The 27,598-nt window shown below is 39.9% G+C and overlaps 1 protein-coding gene across 2 annotated transcripts in view; it reads left to right on the top strand.

The window, feature by feature from the left end:
• Window positions 1–360: 360 nt before the first annotated feature.
• The window catches only part of LOC133622430 (semaphorin-5B-like), a 46,515-nt gene continuing 19,277 nt past the window's right edge, over window positions 361–27,598 (top strand). The window contains exons 1-5 of one of the 2 annotated variants that reach the window (XM_061985176.1): window positions 361–488; window positions 15,983–16,159; window positions 25,681–25,780; window positions 25,848–25,893; window positions 25,958–26,020. In XM_061985176.1, the coding sequence (XP_061841160.1) occupies window positions 16,027–16,159; window positions 25,681–25,780; window positions 25,848–25,893; window positions 25,958–26,020 (342 nt within the window). In that variant the 5' untranslated portion in view covers window positions 361–488; window positions 15,983–16,026. Of the gene's footprint in view, window positions 489–5,998; window positions 6,692–15,982; window positions 16,160–25,680; window positions 25,781–25,847; window positions 25,894–25,957; window positions 26,021–27,598 lie in introns of those variants that run through there. The other variant, XM_061985175.2, reaches the window with a different exon arrangement.

Genomic DNA, 27,598 nt, shown 5'->3' with positions numbered 1-27,598 from the left:
GGAGCCATTTTGGGGTCTTTACATAAACACACAAATGGAAATGAAACGTCACATATCCCAGCATGCACCGCGCGCTTCTTCTACGGGGAAAAAAGATGGCGGCTGTTTACCGTAGTTGCGAGACCTAAACTTTATGAAAATGAATCTTAATATTTATCCATATATAAAGCGCACCGGGTTATAAGGCGCACTGTCAGCTTTTGAGAAAATTTGTGGTTTTTAGGTGCGCCTTATAGTGCGGAAAATACGGTACACAAAGTGTGAATCAGTAAATAAGGAAACAGGACAAACAGCCCAGCCTCTCTCCCCTCCCCCGTGCTCCATCACACCCCCGCTTTACTCCTCCTACTTCCCCGCTCACAGGCCGGTCAGCGTGCCAGTGTGTGATGGCGTGTAACGACCCGCTCCCTCGTCCCTCATATCTCTTTCCTCACCATGTGAAGCAGGACCTGTGCCAGACGTTCGCCTCCAGAGTCACTTTGGTGATGGTGAGCGAGTCCAAATATTTTCATAGGCATCTTTCTCCTAACAGATGTTGCATGTTTGTGCCGGTCGGGCTCATTTATCATTAACGTTTGCGTATGTCTTGTTAAAAGTTTGACTTCTCTTGTCTGCGCTTTTCTACGGCGAGCTTTCAAGACCCCTTCAGACTTCCTCGCTGCAAGATCGAGATTAGCGTCACTATGAGCGATGAATGCTGCCGACGGGGTTGTGAATCGATGCACGCAGAGGCAAGCTCATGGTGTTGGGGGGCGAGAGATGGTCCAGTGCAGCTGTGTCCCCTCTTTGAGATTCCAGCGCTCTACCTCCTCTCGGCGCTGCCAAAGCGCTATCATTAAGGCTGGCGATTTACCGAGCGGCCATTGTGGCTCGGCCATGGAGCGTTAGTGTGTCCTTTTAAGTGTGGCTAAACTAAGTCTATTCACTTGTAAAAGAGCGCGTCCATTGGCAGATAGTTGGCAGGTCACACAGAGAGGCTATTCACCGGCGTAGGAAGGAGCTGAGAACTGCCACGGAAATGCTCACGAACCCCTTGGAATATTTTAATGGGGAGACTTTGGATGCCCTTTTAGGGTCCACAATTTCAAAGTCTTATAGGCATTTTTTTGTGGGGGTCACTCGTGGATATGTAAAGGTGAAACCCAGATGGGAGATGTATGCGGGCCAAGCACTCTGGTTTCAACAAGGCTCACGCACAAAAAGTCAGACCCCGGGCGCCCCTTTTATTTCAGATGCCATGCGTAACAAATTAAACCCCCGTTGAATGAGGACATAACGACTTGTGACTATAAATAATGCCATTAAGGAGGACTTGACTGGATTTTAATGAAGCTTTCTTCCAGCAAGTCGTCGGATAATTCACACTGTTTTACAAATCCTGGCAAAACAAATAAATAGTGCCGTCACAGTGTCAGGATGGAGTCCATGTCGGACTATTCAAGCTGGGTGACCTGCAGACTTTCGTCTACCGTATTTTTCGGAGTATAAGTCGCACCGGCCGAAGATGCATAATAAAGAAGGAAAAAAACATATATAAGTCGCACTGGAGTATAAGTCGCATTTTTGGGGGGAGTTTATTTGATAAAACCCAACACCAAGAATAGACATTTGAAAGGCAATTTAAAATAAATAAAGAATAGTGAACAACAGGCAGAATAAGTGTACGTTATATGAGGCATAAATTACCAACTGAGAACGTGCCTGGTATGTTAACGTAACATATTATGGAAAGAGTCATTCAAATAACTATAACATATAGAACATGCTATACGTTTACCAAACAATCTGTCACTCCTAGTCGCTAAATCCCATGAAATCTTATACGTCTAGTCTTTTACCTGAATGAGCTAAATAATATTATTTGATATTTTACGGTAATGTGTTAATAATTTCACACATAAGTCGCCCCTGAGTATAAGTCGCACCCCCGGCCAAACTATGAAAAAAACTGCGATTTATAGTCCGAAAAATACGGTATATCAGGGGTGTCGAACTCGTTTCCGCTCAGGGGCCGCGTGGAGGAGAATCTATTCCCGCGTCGGCCGGACTTGTGAAATCATGGCATAATAACTGAAAAATACAACTTCAGATTGTTGTCTTTGTTTTACTTCGGCCCAAAATAGAACAAGCACATTTGGAGAATGTACATATCACAAATAATCCTCTTGAGAAAACACTTCTACAGTAAAATTCTGAGGAAAAAATTAAAAAATCTCAGTGTATCTACTAGAGGTGTGGGAAAAAATCGATTCGAATTCGAATCGCGATTCTCACGTTGTGCGATTGAGAATCGATTCTCATTTTTAAAAAATAGATTTTTTAAATTTTATTTATTGATTTATTTTATTTTTATTTTTTTAATTAATCAATCCAACAAAACCATACAAAGCAATACCATAACAATGCAATCCAAATCCAAAACCAAACCCGACCCAGCAACTCTCAGAACTGCAATAAACAGAGCAATTGAGAGGAGACACAAACACGACACAGAACAAACCAAAAGTAGTGAAACAAAAATGAATATTATCAACAACAGTATCAATATTAGTTACAATTTCAACATAGCAGTGATTAAAAATCCCTCATTGACATTTTCATTTGACATTTATAAAAATAAAAAAAAAGAACAATAGTGTGACAGTGGCTTACACTTGCATCACATCTCATAAGCTTAACACACTGTCCAATATTTTCACAAATATAAAATAAGTCATATTTTTGGTTCATTTAATAGTTACAAAAAAATTACTTTATTGCAATCAGTTGATAAAACATTGTCCTTTACAATTATAAAAGCTTTTTACAAAAATCTACTACTCTGCTTGCATGTCAGCAGACTGGGGTAGATCCTGCTGAAATCCTATGTATTGAATGAATAGAGAATCGTTTTGAATCGGGAAAATATCGTTTTTTAATCGAGAATCGCGTTGAATCGAAAAAAAAAAAATCGATTTTGAATCGAATCGTGACACCAAGAATCGATATTGAATCGAATCGTGGGACACGCAAAGATTCGCAGCCCTAGTATCTACAAAGCAATTCAACTTTAAGTCACTGGGATTGAACAAAAAACAAAGTAAAGTATAAATAAAAACTCTTCTATCGACTACCTCATTTGTCATTTCCACATATTATTCCTGTGTCAACTCAACAAACCATACAAACTGAGGTAATATTCGAGAGGGTTGAGTTACTCCCTGCCTTCTAGGCATCACTGTATATCGATAGAAAAATAAAAGCTATGCAATGTTTGAACAATTTCAACAAACCAAAACTAAAAACTTAAAAGACTGACAGTATTGCAGTAATTCACACACTGTTCACTTAATTTAAATTGGCACAGAAGGCAATCATTTCCACAGAACTATATCAATGTGCAGTGTTTCATGCATCATTTTAAGTGGGGTTACCAATTGTTTATTTTTTACTCCTGTTTGTTTTACGTTGGGTGTGCCTCTTGCTTGGTATACATGCTCGCCCCTGTATAAACTCTTTGCTTGCCTAACAGAATTGCTATTGTGACATCCAGTGGACACATTTAGAACAGCAGTTTCTGTAATTTAAAAATGCAGCAAAATTTTACACTCAGCAAACTCATCTCGCGGGCCGGATTGAACCTGTTCGCGGGCCTGATTTGGCCCACGGGCCGCATGTTTGACACCCCTGGTCTACATCCTTCTTGTATCAGGTTAAACAAAAGCTGGGCAAGCGTTTTCACTTGGGGGCCACATTGAGAGAAAAAAATGTGTCTGCTGGGCCAATGTGTATGTGTATAAATTATATGTACACATTAAGCTGTAAATATCTGCTGTACAGTATGTGTGTTTGGGTCACTTTTTTTAAGGAACACTAATACTAAAAGTCACAATGTCCGATAGAATTCTAAAACATTATGACAGACCACCTCAAAAAAAGGAATGGAATTTTACAGTTTTTTACCGAATGAGATACCCAAAATGTACATTAAAATTAGGGCTGCAACTAACAACTAATTTGATAATCGATTAATCTGTCGATTATTACTTCGATTAATCGATTAATAATCGGATAAAAGAGACAAACTACATTTCTATCCTTTCCAGTATTTTATTGGAAAAAAAACAGCATACTGACACCATACTTATTTTGATTATTGTTTCTCAGCTGTTTGTAAATGTTGCACTTGATAAATAAAGGTTTATTTAAAAAAAAAAAAAAAAAAGTAGACTCCGCGCATGCGCATAACATAGATCCAACGAATCGATGACTGAATTAATCGCCAACTATTTTTATAATCGATTTTAATCAATTTAATGGATTAGTTGTTGCATCCCTAATTAAAACAAAGAAAGTGGCATTTACAATATTTACTACGATCAATAAAACACTGAATATTAACAGCATATGAACGCCGCTCCTCTTTTACTTCTCAGACCAGCTCCTCGATAGACATCTTTTACAATCACGCAAAACACAACAAAAATGTAACAAACAGAAAAAGATGAATGCAAAGGGTAATAAACACCTACAATATGACATATCACTTTTATGCAGAACTTTGTTGTAAAAATCTGCTTCAGCATCTGTTTCTGACACGCGCGTTTCGGGCTGGCTGCTCTGACAACAAACCCTGCCCACTCTGCTTTGTTCCTCGTTTGAGCTGCTGTGACGTAAATTACTGTAATAACTCGTACAACACCCAAAATTGCAGATTCCAACCATTGAAATACTTTCTGTCGTTCAAGACCTACGGTCATTTACAAACATAATGGCGGCTACAGTTTTGATGTTAAAGGTCTACAAAAATGATGTAGAACGTCCGGCGGGTCGGATGGAAAATCCTAATGGGCCGCATGTAGCCCGCGGGCCGTATTTTGCCCAGGTCTGTGTTAAACATAAGGGGTGAGCGGAGAGATTGAAAATGCACATCAATGTTGCTTGCTTGCTGGCTCCTCTTCTTGTTAGAAGATAGGGGTCCATCGTCCCTAAGAATGATGTGCTCTGTAGTGACTGTACAAGCCAATACGAGCTTTGAAGTTTCTGCCGCTTATGGGACAGATCAGACCAGGTGGTAATATACATTTTGGCATGACTCTTCTTTCCAGTCTCCTCCTCCTTTTTTCAAGTATCATAGATAATTTTCTCCTCATACTTTGTCACTCCTTCACTGACTGCAGCTCTCCATGTTATTTTGTCTTTTGCTAGGTCTTCCCAGTATGTAGTATCTAATAGGGCTGCGAATCTTTGGGTGTCCCACGATTCGATTCAATATCGATTCTTGGGATCACGATTCGATTCAAAATCTTTTTTTTTTCCGATTCAACCCGATTCTCGATTCAAAAACAATATTTTCCCGATTCAAAACAATTCTCTATTCATTCAAAACATAGGATTTCAGCAGGATCTACCCAAGTCTGCTGACATGCATTGATTGATTGATTGATTGAGACTTTTATTAGTAGGTTTCACAGTGAAGTACATATTCCGTACAATTGACCACTAAATGGTAACACCCGAATACGTTTTTCAACTTGTTTAAGTCGGGGTCCACTTAAATTGATTCATGATACAGATATATACTATCAGATATACAGATACAGATATATACTATATACTATACTACTACAAGCAGAGTAGTAGATTTTTGTAAAAAGCTTTTATAATTGTAACGGACAATGTTTTATCAACTGATTGCAATAATGTAAATTTGTTTTAACTATTAAATGAACCAAAAATATGACTTATTTTATCTTTGTGAAAATATTGGACACAGTGTGTTGTCAATCTTATGAGTTGAGATGCAAGTGTAAGCCACTGTGACACTATTGTTCTTTTTTTTTTTTTTTTCTTTAAATAAATGTCAATGAGGGATTTTTAATCACTGCTATGTTGAAATTGTAACTAATATTGATACTGTTGTTGATAATATTCATTTTTGTTTCACTACTTTTGGTTTGTTCTGTGTCGTGTTTGTGTGTCCTCTCAATTGCTCTGTTTAAAGCAGTTCTGAGTGTTGCTGGGTCGGGTTTGGTTTTGGAATTGGATTGCATTGTTATGGTATTGCTGTGTATTGTTTTGTTGGATTGATTAATTTAAAAAAATAAAAAAATAAAAAAATAAAATAAAAAAATCGATTTTTTAAAGATGAGCATCGATTCTGAATCGCACAACGTGAGAATCGCGATTCGAATTGGAATCGATTTTTTCCCACACCCCTAGTATCTATTTCACATTGTTTCAATGTCTTCTTTCAGCAGTCCTTGTAGCGTTTTCTCTGCCCCACCAAAATTTATTTTCCCTTCATTTAGCTGACAGTACAACAACTGTTTTGGCAGTCTTTCGTCATTCATCCGTACGACATGCCCTGTCCATCGTAGTTGGTATTTAACAATTGTACTCTCTACACTGGGAAGCATGGCCTGTTCAAGTACACTGATGTTTGTTCTCATATCTTGCCACTTTAATATTCATCATCTGTTGAAACCTTTCAAGTGCTGTGATATGTCTTTGATATGCGGTCCATGCCTCTGAACCATATAGCAAAGTTGTTATAACAATTGCTCTGAAGAGTTTGATTTTTGGTATCTAGTTTGATGTCATGATTTTGGAACACTCGAGTCTTAAGCTTTCCAAAGGCTGCAGCAGCTTGTCTGATTCTGTGATTGACTTCGGCATCAATGTTAGCATTTGAAGACATTAAACTACCAAGGTATGTGAAGCTTTCTACATTTTCAAGAGCCACTTCTTCTATCTTTATTGCTGGTGGTTGCAGGATGATGTCCTTAGGCGATGGTTGGTAGAGTACTTGTGTTTTCTTTGCATTTATTTTAAGTCCAAGTTGTGTGTATGCATAGTTAAATGCATCCAGTATTACTTGCAGAAAAAAATGTGAAATACATATAAATGATGAATAAAATTGATACATTTACATTTTTACAACAGTTTTACCCTTATTGAATTATCTTGCTTCAAGTTCTTTCTTGAATTCTTTAGTGTTTTTCATTTTCTTTATGTGAGTGCTGGCAGTCACAACTTTGTTTGGCCCCATGATAGCTTATTGCAGAGTTTAAAAAGTGAAAAAATACACTGAGTCACCAACACGTGGGATTCTTTATTTGGGCACACGATTCCACAGAATGATATACGGAAAAACGGACAATTTTCTTTTCATGCACAATGATTGGTCGGCCATATCGCTTGTGTATACCAAGAAGATCCTGGGCTAAAAATCTCTTTTGTCTGTCTGCTGGTCACATGTTTTCCTCCCACAGTCCACACACACACACAGGTCACATGAATTGGCCTCTAATCTCTTCACAGGTTGTTAGGGCTTTAAACTGTTTTCCGACAGACTCTCTTACAAAGCAGCAAAATAACAGACGCAGTTGAACCTTATCTGTTTGGCAAGACAATGTTCAACCTATTTGGAAGATCTCATTGGTAATTACAGCAAAATAATAATAATGTCCAAGTTGAAACTGGCGCCTTCTTAAAACATTTATTTTATTGTGCAGGTGATTTTATAAGTACTGTTTGATCACTTATAACTGTCATACACCTCAACTGGTTGTAACATAATTTACATGGGAGAATGGCAAAAAGGTGAGTTAAGAGATTTCCAAACTTTTTTAATGCATAGCAGCAATCTTTAATTTTAAGCAGGCAAATTCCCAAACAAAATTAAATGAGCAAAAGTTGTATCGTTTTTAAGACTTGAGAGAAACACCATTTTACAAATTATAGACCTGTTTACTAATTCCACAATTTTCTAATTTTTTTTTTTTAAATTATTCGATTATAGATTGGACAAATTTATAAATAAAAGTGGAGAACCAATCCAGAGTCAATATCTCAACATCAATGGCATTAATCGAACTTACGAAAGAGCTCACTAATGCAATAGATAGTAAACAGTGTGCAACCGCAGTGTTTATGGTTTTAACAACAAACATTCGACACAATTAATCATAACATCTTAATCAACTAATTAGAATGGTATGGAACCAGACAGCCGGTCTTGAACTGGATAAAAAGCTACTTAAACAGGAAGCAATATGCATAATGCTAAATGCATTCTGTGGCGTACCCCAGGGATCAATACTGGGACCAAAATTGTTCAATCGTTATAGAAACAACATTTGCAAAGTTACAAAACATTTAAAGTTAGTATTATTTGCTGACAATACAACTGTGTTTTGTTCAGCGGAGAACACACAGAAGCTAATACGAAAAAATAATAGCAGAAATGAACAAATTAAAAATATGGTTTGACAAAAAAATTTTAATCTCTACCAAAATAAAATACCGCAAATGTTATTCAGTAACAGTAAAAGAGAAAATTAAACAAAAATACAAATAGAGTAGACAAGAGGTGTTTTAAACATGGCTAGCTAGCTAGCGGCTCACGTGCATCCGCAGTCAGAAGAAGTGTTTTAGCTACTTCTACTTCTAAATCACTAATCCTCGCCTCCATGGCGACAAATAAAGTAGGTTTCTTACAAGTATCATCCCTGCAGGACAAGGCATAGCTAAACATGCCTCACTACACTCCGTAGGAGGATACAATAGCTAACCGCTAACAACCAGCTAGCGCTCCTCAATGTAAACATATGGGTGGATCTATACATTGATTGATTGATTGAAACTTTTATTAGTAGGTTGCACAGTGAAGTACATATTCCGTACAATTGACCACTAAATGGTAACACCCGAATAAGTTTTTCAACTTGTTTAAGTCGACATACATCGACTGTAACAAACAAGTACAAGAGCTATATCTAGTCAATACTACAATGGTTACATCGATATTTTTTTTAATCACAAATTCTTTTGTCATCTTTTTTTATTGTTTATAAAGTCAGGAAATACGTCAATGGTCACAGGACGACTTTAATTATGACCAACATATGACCCTGTATCTACAAACGTACATGGTATTGGATTGATACCAAAATATGTAGTACCACCTAAAACTAATGTCAAGTATCCAAAACAACAAAGTGCTGATTACATTTGAACAGAAGTGTAGACAGAACATAATAAAACAGAAAGTAAACATTTTCTACTGCTTGTCCCTCAGAATTTTGACAATAGAATGGTAAATGACACAATATGTTACTGTATACGTCAGCAGCCATACTAGGAGCCTTTGTTTGCTTGCTTACTACTAAAAGAGAAGTTGTCTAGAATGTTCACTATCTTATGACAAACATTTTTTTATTATTGCAATAAGAAACATATTAATGTGTCATAAGATCCATCCATCCATCCATCCATCTTCTTCCGCTTATCCGAGGTCGGGTCGCGGGGGCAGCAGCCTAAGCAGGGAAGCCCAGACTTCCCTCTCCCCAGCCACTTCGTCCAGCTCTTCCTGTGGGACCCCGAGGCGTTCCCAGGCCAGCCGGGAGAGATAGTCTTCCCAACGTGTCCTGGGTCTTCCCCGCAGCCTCCTACCGGTCGGACGTGCCCTAAACACCTCCCTAGGGAGGCGTTCGGGTGGCATCCTGACCAGATGCCCGAACCACCTCCTCTGGCTCCTCTCGATGTGGAGGAGCAGCGGCTTTACTTTGAGCTCCCCCCGGATGGCAGAGCTTCTCACCCTATCTCTAAGGGAGCGCCCCGCCACCCGGCGGAGGAAACTCATTTCGGCCGCTTGTACCCGTGATCTTGTCCTTTCGGTCATAACCCAAAGCTCATGACCATAGGTGAGGATGGGAACATAGATCGACCGGTAAATTGAGAGCTTTGCCTTCCGGCTCAGCTCCTTCTTCACCACAACGGATCGATACAGCGTCCGCATTACTGAAGACGCCGCACCGATCCGCCTGTCGATCTCACGATCCACTCTTCCCTCACTCGTGAATAAGACTCCGAGGTACTTGAGCTCCTCCACTTGGGGCAAGATCTCCTCCCCAACCCGGAGATGGCACTCCACCCTTTTCCGGGCGAGAACCATGGACTCGGACTTGGAGGTGCTGATTCTCATCCCAGTCGCTTCACACTCGGCTGCGAACCGATCCAGTGAGAGCTGAGGATCCTGGCCAGAAGAAGCCATCAGGACCACATCATCTGCAAAAAGCAGAGACCTAATCCTGCAGCCACCAAACCAGATCCCCACAACGCCTTGACTGCGCCTAGAAATTCTGTCCATAAAAGTTATGAACAGAATCGGTGACAAAGGGCAGCCTTGGCGGAGTCCAACCCTCACTAGAAACGTGTCCGACTTACTGCCGGCAATGCGGACCAAGCTCTGGCACTGAGCATACAGGGAGCGGACTGCCACAATCAGACAGTCCGATACCCCATACTCTCTGAGCACTCCCCACAGGACTTCCCGTGGGACACGGTCGAATGCCTTCTCCAAGTCCACAAAACACATGTAGACTGGTTGGGCAAACTCCCATGCACCCTCAAGGACCCTGCCGAGAGTATAGAGCTGGTCCACAGTTCCACGACCAGGACGAAAACCACATTGTTCCTCCTGAATCCGAGGTTCGACTATCCGGCGTAGCCTCCTCTCCAGTACACCTGAATAGACCTTACCGGGAAGGCTGAGGAGTGTGATCCCACGATAGTTAGAGCACACCCTCCGGTTCCCCTTCTTAAAGAGAGGAACCACCACCCCGGTCTGCCAATCCAGAGGTACCGCCCCTGATGTCCACGCGATGCTGCAGAGTCTTGTCAACCAAGACAGCCCCACAGCATCCAGAGCCTTAAGGAACTCCGGGCGGATCTCATCTACCCCTGGGGCCTTGCCACCGAGGAGCTTTTTAACTACCTCAGCAACCTCAGCCCCAGAAATAGGAGAGCCCACCACAGACTCCCCAGGCACTGCTTCCTCATAGGAAGACGTGTTGGTGGGATTGAGGAGGTCTTCGAAGTATTCCCTCCACCGATCCACAACATCCGCAGTCGAGGTCAGCAGAACACCATCCTCGCCATACACGCTGTTGATAGTGCACTGCTTTCCCTTCCTGAGGCGGCGGATGGTGGTCCAGAATTGCTTCAAAGCCGTCCGGAAGTCGTTTTCCATGGCTTCGCCGAACTCCTCCCATGTCCGAGTTTTTGCCTCTGCGACCGCTGAAGCCGCACACCGCTTGGCCTGTCGGTACCTGTCCGCTGCCTCAGGAGTCCTATGAGCCAAAAGAACCCGATAGGACTCCTTCTTCAGCTTGACGGCATCCCTCACCGCCGGTGTCCACCAACGGGTTCTAGGATTACCGCCACGACAAGCACCAACTACCTTGCGGCCACAGCTCCAATCAGCCGCCTCGACAATAGAGGCGCGGAACATGGTCCATTCGGACTCAATGTCCAGCACCTCCCTCGTGACATGTTCAAAGTTCTTCCGGAGGTGGGAATTGAAACTCTCTCTGACAGGAGACTCTGCCAGACGTTCCCAGCAAACCCTCACAATGCGTTTGGGCCTGCCAGGTCTGTCTGGCATCCTCCCCCACCATCGCAGCCAACTCACCACCAGGTGGTGATCGGTAGAAAGCTCCGCCCCTCTCTTCACCCGAGTGTCCAAAACATGAGGCCGCAAATCCGATGACACAACTACAAAGTCGATCATGGAACTGCGGCCTAGGGTGTCCTGGTGCCAAGTGCACATATGGACACCCTTATGTTTGAACATGGTGTTCGTTATGGACAATCTGTGATGGGCACAAAAGTCCAATAACAAAACACTGCTCGGGTTCAGATCCGGGCAGCCATTCTTTCCAATCACGCCTCTCCAGGTTTCACTGTCGTTGCCAACATGAGCATTGAAGTCCCCCAGTAGCACGAGGGAATCACCCGGGGGAGCACTCTCAAGTACTCCTTCGAGTGAATCCAAAAAGGGTGGGTACTCTGAGCTGCGGTTTGGCGCGTAAGCGCAAACCACAGTCAGGACCCGTTCCCCCACCCGAAGGCGGAGGGAAGCTACCCTCTCGTCCACCGGGTTGAACTCCAACGTACAGGCTCTGAGCCGGGGGGAAACAAGAATTGCCACCCCAGCCCGTCGCCTCTCACTGCCGGCAACGCCAGAGTGGAAGAGAGTCCAGCCCCTCTCGAGAGAACTGGTTCCAGAGCCCTTGCTGTGCGTCGAAGTGAGTCCAACTATATCTAGCCGGAACTTCTCCACTTCGCTCACTAGCTCAGGCTCCTTCCCCCCAGCGAGGTGACGTTCCACGTCCCAAGAGCTAGCTTCTGTAGCCGAGGATCGGACCGCCAAGTGCCCTGCCTTCGGCTGTCGCCCAGCTCACATCGCACCCGACCTCTATGACCCCTGCTATGGGTGGTGAGCCCATTGGAGGGGGGACCCACGTTGCCTTTTCGGGCTGTGCCCGGCCGGGCCCCATGGGGACAGGCCCGGCCACCAGGCGCTCGCCATCGTGCCCCACCTCCGGGCCTGGCTCCAGAGGGGGGCCCCGGTGACCCGCGTCCGGGCGAGGGAAATCTGGGTCCTTGTTTTTTATTTTTCATGGAGGTCTTCGAGCTGCTCTTTGTCTGTGTCATAAGATTTTCTGTTCAAATAAAGGCAATAATGATTTGTGGTCCCCTTTATTTTGAAAAAGTATAGAAATGCAGTACCAAAATATTGGTATGAGGACAAAAAAAATGTTTTCCCCCAAAAAAATAAAACATTACCAAATAATTTGGGAGGGTTGAAGAATATTTTATGGAGCCTTTTGCCTACTCCAAAGAGCTAAATGACAGCAGTGGTTGGAACGTTTGATGAAAAACAAGTGCACCGGCTACTGGGCTTCCAGGTTATCATGTTGTAGAACGCCAGACATAATGATTGAGGGATGGCAGTGTTTACATGCAGGACACAACTGGTTTACAATCACATTATCCAGATATGGTAATCACATTTAAAACTTTTTATTAAAACCTAATTAAAAATGTTTTCATACAAATTCTTGAAGACATTACAAGCTGCATGCTGCATGCATAAAGGTTTTTACATGTATTTAAAAAGCTAGTTTCAACCAAAATAATACATATTTTTTTAGTGGATGTAAACATACTGGGTGCATGTATGCGGGGCAGTGACGTGCAAACAAACGCTGAGCACAAATAAAAATTGTTCCCGGTATGGCTACACTCTCATTAGGCCTGTAAGTGACGTATAGCAAACATTCTGGAGTGGGTGTCACGTGACAGTTACGTGACTAACCCAGGACATGGCTTCGCGTAAACACTAAGTAGCTTATCTACAAAAACAAATTTTTTGGCCAATAAATGTCATTTTTAAATCCAATGAAAAATTCCAATGCTTTAATAAAATATCAAATATTACAATTAAACTGTTTTTAATATATTTCTTGAGTGAATTAATAACAAACAGTGCACGTCAGGTGGGGGCTTTTCATCCTTGTAAATTGCTAGAGAAAGAGGCTAACAACAATAAATTGACTAATAATTTTTGTCAATTTGTGGTATTTAGCGCAAAAAACCGTCAAGACGAGTTATTTTCAAATGACGAATACATTAACATAAATGCAACATCAGACAACGGAAGCATCTGAAATGTGTTCATCATGATCTGTTGTATATAACTCATAATTTTCCTTTAAGCATAAAATAGGTCTGGGTTCTAATCAGGGGCAGTATTAGTAGAGGTGTTGGAAATAATCGATTTTTAGATGCATCGCAATTCGGACATGAACGATTATAAAATCGATTAGTAAACGTCAATAATCGATAATTGATTTATTCATTGTAAATAAAGTTGTGCAGACAGTTCTAAAATTTGGCTGACTGCAGCAAGGCACCTCAACGAGAATTAAGTTAACTGTTTATTATTCCAAATGAATTGTTTTTTTTATGTTGCAAGTGATAAACGCTTATTTATTGAAACAAAAATACATTTAAAATTGCATGAATATACATGAATTAAAGACGCATCAACAATCGATTTTTAATCAAATTGTAGCTCCTGAAATCGGAATTGGAATCGAATCATACCTCTCGGTATTAGGTTTGAAGACGATCCGGAGCTCAGCCGAGATAAGTGATGGATTTTTTAGCATGTGCAAAAAATTCTGTGCCATTTTAAACCTAAAAGCTGACAAAAAACACTGAATTACCATACTTGCCAACCCTCCAGATTTTTCCGGGAGACTCCCGAATTTCAGTGCCCCTCCCAAAAATCTCCCGGGGCAACCACTCTCCCGAATTTCTCCCGATTTTCACCCGGACAAAAATATTGAGGGCGTGCCGTGATGGCACTTCCTTTAGCGTCCTCTACATCCTGTCGTCGAGTTCGCTTTTTCACCATACAAACAGCGTGCCGACTCAGTCACATGTTATATGCAGCTTCTGCAAACATACGTAAGTGACTGCAAGACATACTTGATCAACAGCCATACAGGTCACACTGAGGGTGGCCGTATAAACAACTTTAACACTGTTACAAATATGCGCCACACTGTGAACCCACACCAAACAAGAATGACAAACACATTTCGGGAGAACATCCGCACCGTAACACAACATAAACACAACAGAACAAATACCCAGAATCCCTTTCAGCCCTAACTCTTCCGGGCTACAATATACACCCCCGCTACCACCAAAACACCGCCCCCGCCCACCTCAACCCCCGCCCCCCCACACCTCAACCCCATTTACACGTCCTGTGATTGGATACTCATCGGGACCGTTAGCGAATTAATTTGAGAACACAGAGTTGAGAGACAGTTGCGATAGCCAATCAGATCACAAGTTGTTGACAGTAGCTGTTCTGTTACAACTAAAAGTTGTAAACTTGTGTTGTTAAAGTGTGTCATGCTTGTCAGAAAATGGATGGATGGATGGACATGTGTATTTGTCGCCATCATGTGGTCAGGGCAGTTAATATATCTTTGAGAAGTGTGTACTTTGAATCAAACTTTACTGACCGGAAGTTGCATAAGCCAAGCAGAGAAATTTACGGTATACTGTATGTTCTAATTGCTGATGCGTTTTATTTGATTTTTAAATACGCCAGAAAATAACCAGTTTTGTATACTGTTGATGTGACTCAATGCCCAGGAGGGTGTAAATGTGTTCCTGTATAGTATTTCTCCAGCAATGACCATGTGGTGACATCAATTATGGTATTTTGAGAGGTAATCCTCGAAGTCGGACATCACTGAAGGCCGAGGTAGGAAACGCACGGCCCGCCACTGATATTTGGGGAATCCTTAAAAAAATACTTGAGCCCAAGTAGCCGCCCACTAACGCCACCCATGCTCCTTATAAGTTAATACATGCCTCTAAAGACCTTAAAAATGAATCATCGTTTGATGCTTGATGAAATGTCTCTGTGGGTTCTGCGACTTTAGAGGAATATTTTCCAGTTCCAAGTAGTACTGTCCCAGAGTTATGTATGATATGTATTACACAATATACACTTCCTGATCATATGACTTGACTCACTGCAAGAGAAATAATCTTTACTCCTGTGTAACACCATCAACAGAAAGATAATTTAAAGAGCGCAAAAAGAGTACGTTACATTTTGGTAATAAACAGCCACATGCCGAGAAGGGAAACATAGAATACTGAAGGTCCTCCATCATTGTTTACTATATCTGTTCCTCTTTGTTGAATTCATTGCTGAGCTCGACTGTGCCGCACTGCTATGACGTAAATCTAATTATCTGGCTGACAACAATCACTGTTGTGGCGAGTTCAATGGCTCCACTTCTCATAGGCTGGGCTAAACTGAGTATGAGGAACAACAATCAAAGGGGTGAAGGTTTTGCTATGAAAACATGCTGATTATTGAAAGAATTCAGTTCTATGACTGTGGTTCAAAATGGACCCACACGCCCCACACCAGGTCTGGCATTGACCCCAAACTGGTCTCTGAATGGGACTGCTCGGTCTATGGAAGGCACCCTACTTTTACAGCCCGGGCCAGAAAAGTCGGTGCTTGGGTTTATTGAGGTGAATTAGCCGTGCTGAGTCCTGCTGACAGCACAGCAGTCTACTATGAAAGTAACGTTTTTCTTTTTGCCCTGTGCAGGTCTTTCAGGAGGACCTGATAAAGGAGCGGATGTAGTAGTAACAATGGTGATGTCGTGGGCCCTGTCTTCCTGGGGTCTTGTTCTGTTCATCTGTGTGCTTGCTTGTGCGTCCCAGCAACCACCGATCATACCCGCGGACTGTAACCGAAAGGAGCATCCGGTTGTGTCCAGCCAAGGTGAGGAAATTGTGAAAGTTGGCTTTTAAAAGCATAGTTATGACATCAGTTAATAATGATGTTGCAACTGTAGAAGAACACCTAGACCAGGGGTCGGCAACCCGCAGCTCTAGAGCCGCATGCGGCTCTTTAGCGCCGCCCTAGTGGCTCTCTGGAGCTTTTTAAAAAATGTTTGAAAAATGGAAATAGATGAGGGGAAAAAAATCTATTTTTTGTTTTGATATGGTTTCTGTAGGAGGACAAACATGACACAAGCCTCCCTAATTGTTACAAAGCACACTATTTATATTAAACATGCTTCACTGATTCGAGTATTTGGCGAGCACCGTTTTGTCCTACTAATTTTGGCGGTCCTTGAACTCACCATAGTTTGTTTACATGTATAACTTTCTCCGACTTCCTAGGACATGTTTTATGCCACTTATTTTTCTGTCTCATTTTGTCCACCAACTTTTAACGTTGTGCATGAAAGGTGAGTTTTGTTGATTTTATTGACTTGTGTGGAGTGCTAATCAGACATATTTGGTCACTGCATGACTGCAAGCTAATCGATGCTAACATGCTATTTAGACTAGCTATATGTACATATTGCATCATTATGCCTAATTTGTAGATATATTTGAGGTCATTTAGTTTCCTTTAAGTCCTCTTAATTCAATTTATATCTCATGACACACTATCTGTATGTAATATGGCTTCTAATTTTTTGCGGCTCCAGACAGATTTGTTTTTGTATTTTTGGTCCAATATGGCTCTTTCAACATTTTGGGTTGCCGACCCCTGACCTGGACTATCCACATAGCTTACAACTACAAATTAAAGAAAGACCACAGACTTCCAGAAAACTGCGTCTGAACCATGTATAACATTTTAAGAATAAACTACTAAGGATGGAACAATTACCGATATGACACCACGGTAAAATTCCCGAAAGTTATAGTATTACCATTTTAATTATTGTAAAACTGCTCTTGGACAAGCAGCGAATCGCTAGCTAGTTAAAATGCTAACATTCAAACAAGACACTTTAATGTTTTACCCATTCTCAATGTCATACCCCAATCTAAACTTGTATAAACACATTGCTGTCTGAATAACTAAGCTATTCAATTGTGTACATTGAACATACAGGGGCCGTATTTATCAAGCGTCTTAGAGTGCCATTTTACACTTAAGTCCTGAGAATTTGCGAAATTTAGTCCTACTCTCAAACTTAAGAATAAAAGCTATTTATCAACTTTCTTAAGTCTAAGAATCACTCCTACTCTCCACGATATTTAAGAGACCTTCAGAGGTGTCCTAAGTGGTTAGGAGTTGCCAGCGGGGGATGGCACTGAGGCGAGAGAGGATGTCCTGGCTTTCTTTGATGAAGAGCAGCTGATCAAACGGTATCATTTAGACCAGGGGTGCTCAATACGTCGATCGCGATCTACCAGTCGATCGCAAAGGTAGTATTGGTAGATCGCATTACATTATTTAAAAAAATAAAAATAAAAAAAATAAAAAATAAATTATTTTTTTTGTGTGTCCTGTCCAGCTTCTCAGGCAAATCATATAGTTGATGTAGATGCCCATTGCCCATATCGGCTGTTCAGATTTACTTTACAAAAGAGAAGTGTAGGATACTTCTCTTGTTGCCTTATTTGTATTTGACTTTATTAAATGTATTTATATTATCATTTGGTGCAGCCGGGCCGGAGCAGGAGGGGATAGAAAGAGAAAAAAAAGAAGACAGAGGGGGAAATTGTGGGGACAAGAGGGGGATTAGACAGAGAGACAAAAACAACAACAGCAAATAACAACAACAACAACAATAGAGCAACATCAGCAAATACGACATGTACAAATATGATGGTAAAAGTAATAGCAAATAAGCAGTTAGCGAAAAATAAAAAATAATACAGAAATGACAATGAGCATTATTACACTACAAATGGATCAATACAAATACCAATAGAAATAGCGCTATTGATAATGAACAATACCAATAATTTACCTTTATTATCAACAATACAGTTGTTTAAATGCAACAATACATATACGTAATGATAACTTGAGATACGAAAGAATGCAGAAAAATGGAAGGGGAGAAAGAGAAGCAACCTACATTAACCTTGTAGATTGTTATAGTCACAATAGGTTAAGCTTTGTCAGTGTGCCGTGTGTTACACCCAGTTTACCCTAGGGCAGGGGTGCTCATTACGTCGATCGCGAGCTACCGGTCGATCTCGGAGGGTGTGTCAGTCGATCACCAGCCAGGCATTAAAAAAATAGTCCTAAAAATGAGCGATCATAAATCTTCACAATGACGTCATTTTCGTCACTTGATTGACATTCATGGCACCCGAGGGTCTTCTGAGATGATGCTGGCTGCTGCCAGCTCATTAAAATTACCGACTGGAAGGCGAGAAACACTTTATTTCAACAGACTCTGGCGTCGTACCTGTCGTCAAAACTCCAAAGACCGACTGCACAGTTGCACAGTTGCGCTAACAAAATAGGAGTGTCAGAAAGCTGGCGTGCACAAGCTAGCAAGCTACGGAGTTTGCCGACAATGTATTTCTTGTAAAGTGTATACAAAGGAGTACGGAAGCTGGACAAATAAGATGCCAAAAACCAACCACTTTCATGTGGTATTAGACAGAAAGGAGGACTTTTTTTCTCCTCCATTCGAAAATGCGGACCTTATCAGCACCACTGTCTGATTCCTATCAATGCAAGTCATCAGAATCAGGTAATACACCAACTTATATTCTTGTCTTCATGAAAGAAAGGAATCTATATGTGTTAAACATGCTTGTATTATCTTTAAACACCTTTAACTTATTAACAATATTAACTATATGTGTTAAACATGCTTGTATTATCTTTAAACACCTTTAACTTGTTAACAATATTAACTATATGTATTAAACATTCTTGTATTATCATTAAACACCTTTAATTTTTTAACAATATTAACTATATGAGTTAAACATGCTTTCATTATCTTTAAACACCCTTTACTTGTTAACAATATTAACTATATGTATTACACATACTTGTATTATCATTAAACACCTTTAATTTATTAACAATATTAACTATATGTGTTAAACATGCTTGCATTATCATTAAACACCTCTAACTTGTTAACAAAAACATATATTTCATAAATAAGTAAATATAAATTATATATATGAATGAGGTAGATCCCCACGACTTGATCAATTGAAAAGTAGCTCGCCTGCAGAAAAAGTGTGAGCACCCCTGGTTTAGACAGAGTGGGTATTATTTTTGTCACAGATTTAATAAGGGGCGTCATCTCATCAGCAACATCACGCAGCAGAGCTTTCACAGCAGAACTAAAGGCCATCACAATGCTTCGATATCTCGACACTGGGAAAATGAATTGGAAAGAAAAGGAAACAATTATTTTTGATTCATTGCCAATATTGTTTGTTTTGTATTATTTTGTAGTTTATTGTCAAAATATACACTCCCATTGTCCACTTAAATATTTCTAAGATATTTCTTTATTCTTAGACAAAGGATTCCCTTCCGTGATTGGTCATCTCTATGGACACAGAAATGACGTCACACTAAAATTCCGTTTACGGCACATAGTAATGTCGTAATTCAGCTCTGAGTGTGACACTTAAGATTCAGTCCTACACTTCGCTGAAAGTGTGAGTAAGACGCTTGATAACTAACTTTTAAGTGCAGCTTTCAGCGAATAATTTTTTTACTCATAAGTCAACTCTTAGCAGACTTCTTAGGAGTAATTCTAAGACGCTTGATAAATACGGCCCCAGGTCTCTAAGAACAGAGTGGTAAATATGAAATATGAAGAAGGAAAAAAAAACACAAGGTCACATAAACTAAAAGTGAAGCGCACTGTTTTGTCTTTATCATTAGGAAACCCTCTAAAACCTTTACGAATTTAAACAAACATAGATACCGTATTTTTCGGACTATAGGTCGCAGTTTTTTTCATAGTTTGGCCGGGGGTGCGACTTATACTCAGGAGCGACTTATGTGTGAAATTATTAACACATTACCGTAAAATATCAAATAATATTATTTAGCTCATTCACGTAAGAGACTAGACGTATAAGATTTCATGGGATTTAGCGATTAGGAGTGACAGATTGTTTGGTAAACGTATAGCATGTTCTATTTGTTATAGTTATTTGAATGACTCTTACCATAATATGTTACGTTAACATACCAGGCACGTTCTCAGTTGGTTATTTATGCGTCATATAACGTACACTTATTCAGCCTGTTGTTCACTATTCTTTATTTATTTTAAATTGCCTTTCAAATGTCTGTTCTTGGCGTTGGGTTTTATCAAATAAATTTCCCCCAAAAATGCGACTTATACTCCAGTGCGACTTATATATGTTTTTTTCCTTCTTTATTATGCATTTTCGGCCGGCGCGACTTATACTCCGGAGCGACCTATACTCCGAAAAATACGGTACACACATTTAAACACTCAAATGACAACAATAGAAGCCGTCACAATATTTAATGCTATTTCTACCAAGAAAAGTATATTGTATGTTTGTTGTTTATTTATTAATTTTCTTCATTTTCTTTTTTGTAAACACATTTTGATAAAAGGTTTCAGTATAGGGAGAAGTACTATTCGAAATAATGGAAGAGATCACCAATGCAATAGATAGCAAAAAAATGTGCTGCTGCAGTGTTTGTGGACTTAACATAAGAATTTGACACAATCAGTTGTGACATAATGTTTTCTGAGGCACGAATGTTGTGAATAATTTAGCACCAAGCAACATCAGGGGATTTCAAAAGCACCTTTATTACGTGTGTCTAATGCTGTGGGTCAGATGTACAACATTTGCATTTCAAAATGTTGGAAATATCCTGGGAAAATTGGTAAAAATATGTGATTTTTTCTGCATCACAATAACACGGCATCAACTCAATTTTATAGCCGTTTATGGATTTAATACGTTGTAAGGTTTCCTCGTGAGGAACCCCGAAATATTGCGAACATTTAAATAAATTCAATTCCGAGCTCCTTCACGTAGCTTATATAGATGATGCATTTTTCAAGCTAGCTGACATAATTTCTTTGTGGATGTTACAGAAAGAATGTGAATGTTTAAGCTGCTGCCTGCTCCTCTTTACTCATATAATAAGTCTCCAATTCAGAAACCAGAAAAAATTTAATAGGTCAAGTATATTTAACACACAAGAAATGTGACTTGGGAGACTGTGTTCTACCATGAATTGATTTACGTGGACCCCGACTTAAACAAGTTGAAAAACTTATTCGGGTGTTACCATTTAGTGGTCAATTGTACGGAATATGTACTGTACCGTACAATCTACTAATAAAAGCTTCAATCAATAAATCAATCAATTCTCTTTGTTCAATGAAAGAAAGAAAGAAAGAAACAAACAAAAACAAGGCAACAAGTATGTGAGAGCACAATATATAAATACTTATAACACAAAGTAGGGCTGGGCGATATGGACGAAAAAGTATATCTCGATATATTTTTACTTAAACTCGATATTCGATATATATCTCGATATATTTTCCGGTGAAAGTAAACATATAAAGATATTCATTTTTGAGTGATATTCACTGAAATTGAAGTGAATGACAACTGTACTGCAAACAGTCAGTGGCACTTTAATTAACCCAGTTTGTCAAAATGGGTATTAACAGCACAGAAAATAAACTGTTTAAGTAGCACATAATTACATAACATAAATAAAATAGAAAAAAATTATTTCTACGTAAAATAAATAACATAGCTGAGCAAATAATACAAAATGCATCAAACTCAGATAAAAAATAAATTTGCAGGCAGGCACTTTTTAATTCCCAGTGGACGATGTAATGGACTGTCTCACACGTACGGTTTAGTCAGCGCCAAGTAAGTGACTTGATTTAATTGTGCAGCTATGATCTTCCTCACTTCGGCATACATTTTTGGCAGCATTTCTTGTGCGAAATATGCCCAGCTTGGCAACTGGAGAACAGTTTTGATTTGGACTTAGATGGTCGACAACTCAAATTAATGTTTTATCCAGACGCATACATTTGTCCAAATGTGGTCAAGTAGACTCATTGTGGGTTTCCTGGACATCGTCTACAACGCTAAAAGAAAAATCTAAAGAAGAGAACCCTTCTGCCATCTTCCACTAGTTTTTTAAATATATAATTCGCCCGCTTGAATATTCCCTCTTCTCTTCTACGACTCTCTCGTCGTCATTTGGGATGTCTGATGTGATTTCTCTCTGGTTCGATGACCCACACTATCTTGCCTCTGATTGGCCTGTCCCTAATGTTTTGCCCTAATGTCAACCAATCGTGACTAGAGATGTCCGATAATATCGGACTGCCAATATTATTGGCCGATAAATGCTTTAAAATGTAATATCAGAAATTATCGGTATCGGTTTAAAAAAAGTAAAATGTATGATTTTTTAAGACGCCGCTGTACGGAGTGGTACACGGACGTAGGGAGAAGTACAGAGCGCCAAAAAACCTTAAAGGCACTGCCTTTGCATGCCGGCCCAATCACATAATACCTACTGCTTTTCACACACACGAGTGAATGCAATGCATACTTGGTCAAAAGCCATACAGGTCACACTGAGGGTGGCCGTATAAACAACTTTAACACTGTTACAAATATGCGCCACACTGTGAACCCACACCAAACAAGAATGACAAACACATTTCGGGAGAACATCCGCACCGTAACACAACATAAACATAACAGAACAAATACCCAGAACCCCTTGCAGCACTAACTCTTCCGGGACGCTAAAACTTTGTTACATTGTTTAATGCATCCAGCGGGGCATCACAACAAAATTAGGCATAATAATGTGTTAATTCCACGACTGCATATATCGGTATCGGTTGATATCGGAATCGGTAATTAAGAGTTGGACAATATCAGATATCGGCAAAAAAGCCATTATCGGACATCTCTAATCGTGACTCATCATAGTAAACAACCAACCGATCAAGCGTTGTTTGGTCATTTTAACGTGAAATAAATTATATCGATTTACGATATTTTCTTAATTCACATCTTGTTTAGAAATATATCAATACATCTTACAAATTCGATATATCGCCCAGCCCTAACACAAAGTATGTATTTTTGGCACAAATATGCCCATTCAGCTCTATCCATCCATCCATCTTCCGCTGCTCTTTCGTGTTGTATTTTGATTGAATGACGGAACATGAAACTCTGCACGCTCCTTCACTGTGCCTATTCTGCGAGTGCTGCTGACGGAGGACGAAAACCAATAAAACGGAACCGTAAAACGCTGGGGAAAAAAGGACAAAAACTGGATTTCCCGGCAAAAAAATGGACGTTTTGAAAGTTAAGCAGAAGAGATATACTGTGTGCAATTAGGGACCGACATTGCAGGAGGAAGACAAACTAAGGGGAGAGTGAGGTGGGCCGGGTTGCAAGAGCACTGCGGTGAAAAAAAGGCAACTCTTCACAAGCAGCGCAAACGGGCTGGTGAGCAGTGGTTAAAACTTGTCTACTTCACTAATTATGTTTTACAGACTAAATACTGGTGCCATATTTGTATACATTGTATTTGATGTTCTAGTTGTGTTGTAGTTGTAAAGAAGAAAAAAAGAAAAAAAAGACTGTTACCGATAAAAACAGACCGATACTGATATGCGTCAAAATGCAAAATATCGGTGCCAATAATCAGTCGATCCCTAGACAAGACTCCAATTTAAAAATGAGTTACTGTCAGTGACTTTTATAAAGAATGTAATGCACTGAGTGTTGGACAGAAACATACATTTAATCAAGTTGTCAGTCGTAATTCAACTCAAGAAGTTCACTCGAAAATAACGGAAACGCACTGCACCATATGAATATATATATATGTATTAGTTGTAGTATCAATGCTTACTTATATCATACTTCTTCGATCTTTGCGCTATATTATATATTAGATATATTATATATTAGATATATTATATCTCTTGGAGAGATTTTTAAGAGGCATGGAGTGTCTCATCACTTTTATGCAGATGACTGCCAAATTTATATGCCGATTTCAAAAGGCCACGGCCCCCTGACACCCCTTCTCAACTGTCTATGCGAAATCAAGGCTTGGTTAGCCCAGAATTTTTTAATAATGAATGAGGGAAAAACGGAAATTTTAGTTTTTGACTTGGGACCAGGGCAGCACGGTGGAAGAGGGGTTAGTGCGTCTGCCTCACAATACAAAGGTGCTGAGTAGTCTGGGGTTCAATCCCAGGCTCGGGATCTTTCTGTGTGGAGTTTGCATGTTCTCCCCGTGACTGCGTGGGTTCCCTCCGGGTACTCCGGCTTCCTCCCACCTCCAAAGACATGCACCTGGGGATAGGTTGATTGGCAACACTAAATTGGCCCTAGTGTGTGAATGTGAGTGTGAATGTTGTCTGTCTATCTGTGTTGGCCCTGCGATGAGGTGGCGACTTGTCCAGGGTGTACCCCGCCTTCCGCCCGATTGTAGCTGAGATAGGCTCCAGCGCCCCCCGCGACCCCAAAGGGAATAAGCGGTAGAAAATGGATGGATGGATGGACTTGGGACCATTGCAAAATTATATGCGTCCCAAAGTCACCAGCCTTGGCATCACTCTTGACAGCGATTTTAAACTTGACAAACAATGGCGTTTTAAAATCGTGTTTTTATCATCTTCGTTTTTTAGCAAAGGTAAAACCGTTTTTATCTTTTAACCTTTTTGAACAAGTCGTGCATGCTTTTATTTCAAGTCGCCTGGACTACTGCAATGCACTTTATGCTGGCATTAGCCAAAAAGCTCTCTCCCGGTTGCAGTTAGTCCAGAACGCGGCAGCACAACATTTAACAGGGGCCAGGAAACGCCAGCATATAACCCCAATTCTTCAGAGTTTGCACTGGCTCCCTGTTCCTTTTAGAATTGATTGTAAAACCTTGCTGTTTGTTTTTAAAGCTTTACATAGACTTGCACCTCAGAATATCTCGGACCTCATCCAAATTTACTCTCCTGCGCTCTGAGGTCCGAGAGCCAGCTCCAGCTCGTGGTGCCCAAGACCAGACTTAAAACCAGGGGAGACAGGGCCTTCTCTGTGGTCGGCCCTAAACTCTGGAACACTCTGCCTCTCCATGTTCAAACTGCTCCCACAGTGGAGTGTTTTAAGTCTCGTCTTAAGACCCACTTTTATTCTTTGGCTTTTAACACTACATGAGTTGTGTGGTCCTCTGTCCTCTGTTGTCCTCTGTGTTTTAAAACATTTGTTGATTTCTATTTACTGTTTGAATTGGTTTTACCCTTTAAAATCGTTTTTAATCATATTTATTTTTATATTGTTTTTATATTTATTTATTTTTTGTTTTTATTCAGTCATTGGTGGAGCTAAGGATAATATTTGAATATTGTTTTTAATATTGTTGTGCAGCACTTTGGAAACATTTTTGTTGTTTAAATGTGCTATTTAAATAAAGTGGATTGGATTGATTAGATATGCGTTCATGTATCACAGCCCTGAGGACATGGATGAAGGAGTTCTCCCACCCAGGAGTGAAGGATTTCTCTCAGCTGGCTCTGGACCTGAGCAGAAAGCAGCTTATTGTGGGAGCAAGGTGCAAGTTATTACTCACCAAACAAAAAGCTAACTAAAATACTAATGAGCATTTTAAAATGTTCCAGAAACTTCATCTTCCGCCTAAGTTTGAGCAATGCCTCCTTAATTCAGGTAACCTACACATTGTGTCGACATGTTGTCGATGTTCCAAAACACTCCTAAACCTGTGTTTCAGGCATCAGAATGGACACCCGATGAAGACACAATGCATTCTTGCCAGAGCAAGGGCAAGTCAAAGGTTGGTTCTTGAACAGTTTCGTAAATTTGTAAATAGAAATGTTCATACAGTATACTGAAGACACTTTCTCCATAAAAACAATGTAAATATGGACAACGGGTTTCAGAAATATTTTAGTAAAAGTGTGAACACAACATAACGCATTATACAGTACTGCAGGGGTTCTAACCTTTTGTACCCAACTTTTTCAATACAGAAGGGCCAAGTGCCCACTCAAATATTGACACTGAATTAGTAATCTTACTCTTGATTTTAATCATATTCATTAATTATATCTAACCTACTTACAATTTACAATCTTGTCAGATATATGAAATCATGTGTTAGTCACAAAGTTTATTATTTATTTAACACATAAAGCTTTGGCTCCGGTCAGGCTGTTTAGAAAAAAAAGTACTAACTACAGATGCCGATAAATGCTTAAAAATGTAATATCGGAAATTATCGGTATCGTTTTTTTTAGTTTTTTTTATTAAATCAACATAAAAAACACAAGATACACTTACAATTAGTGCACCAACCCAAAAAACCTCCCTCCCCCATTTACACTCATTCACACAAAAGGGTTGTTTCTTTCTGTTATTAATATTTCTGGTTCCTACATTATATATCAATATAGATCAATACAGTCTGCAAGGGATACAGTCCGTAAGCACACATGATTGTGCGTGCTGCTGGCCCACTAATAGTACTAACCTTTAACAGTTAATTTGACTAATTTTCATTAATTACTAGTTTCTATGTAACTGTTTTTATATTGTTTTACTTTCTGTTTTATTCAAGAAAATGTTTTTAATTTATTTATCTTATTTTATTTTATTATTTTAAAAAAAAAAAGGACCTTATCTTCACCATACCTGGTTGTCCAAATTAGGCATAATAATGTGTTAATTCCACGACTGTATATATCAGTATCGGTTGATATCGGTATCGGTTGATATTGGTATTGGTAATTAAAGAGTTGGACAATATCGGAATATCGGCAAAAAGCCATTATCGGACATCCCTAGTACTAACCAAATATACTGCAATAAAAGGGACTCATAAATAATTGACAAAAATAAATCTACATCCAATTGCTAAAATAAACTATGAATATGTTTCTTAACTAAAGTGTCAATAAAATCTAAGTGCAAATGAAAACACAAGTGTCGTACGCTGGCATGTTGTGAAGTATTTGCGATTCCAAAGATGCAGAAGACCTTTACTTTAATACACAAGGCAATGTAACACAAACCGGTGCTAGCTTAGCATAGAATGAAACAAACAACAAAACCAACAAACAAATCGACGTGTTGTAGCGTACAGCGAACAATGAACAATGGACCAGAAACTAAGACAGGGTAAACACCAGAATATAAAGGGGAGTGATTAGGGGCAGAAACAGGTGAGGACGCTAATCAATAACAGAAAGCAGGTGCGGCTAAACAGCCACCTAGCAACAAGAAAACAAAACCAAGGGAGCAAAGGAGCATTGAAAAATATAACTGGCCATAAAACTAAGGAGAATAATACACAGGCTTTAACATAGAATGACAAACGATAACACACAGCTTGACAACTGTAGTCATAACTTTG

This window comes from Nerophis lumbriciformis, linkage group LG23 (genome assembly GCF_033978685.3).
Source record: "Nerophis lumbriciformis linkage group LG23, RoL_Nlum_v2.1, whole genome shotgun sequence".
Lineage (NCBI taxonomy): Eukaryota > Metazoa > Chordata > Actinopteri > Syngnathiformes > Syngnathidae > Nerophis > Nerophis lumbriciformis.
This window is presented reverse-complemented; position numbering and strand designations above follow the sequence as displayed.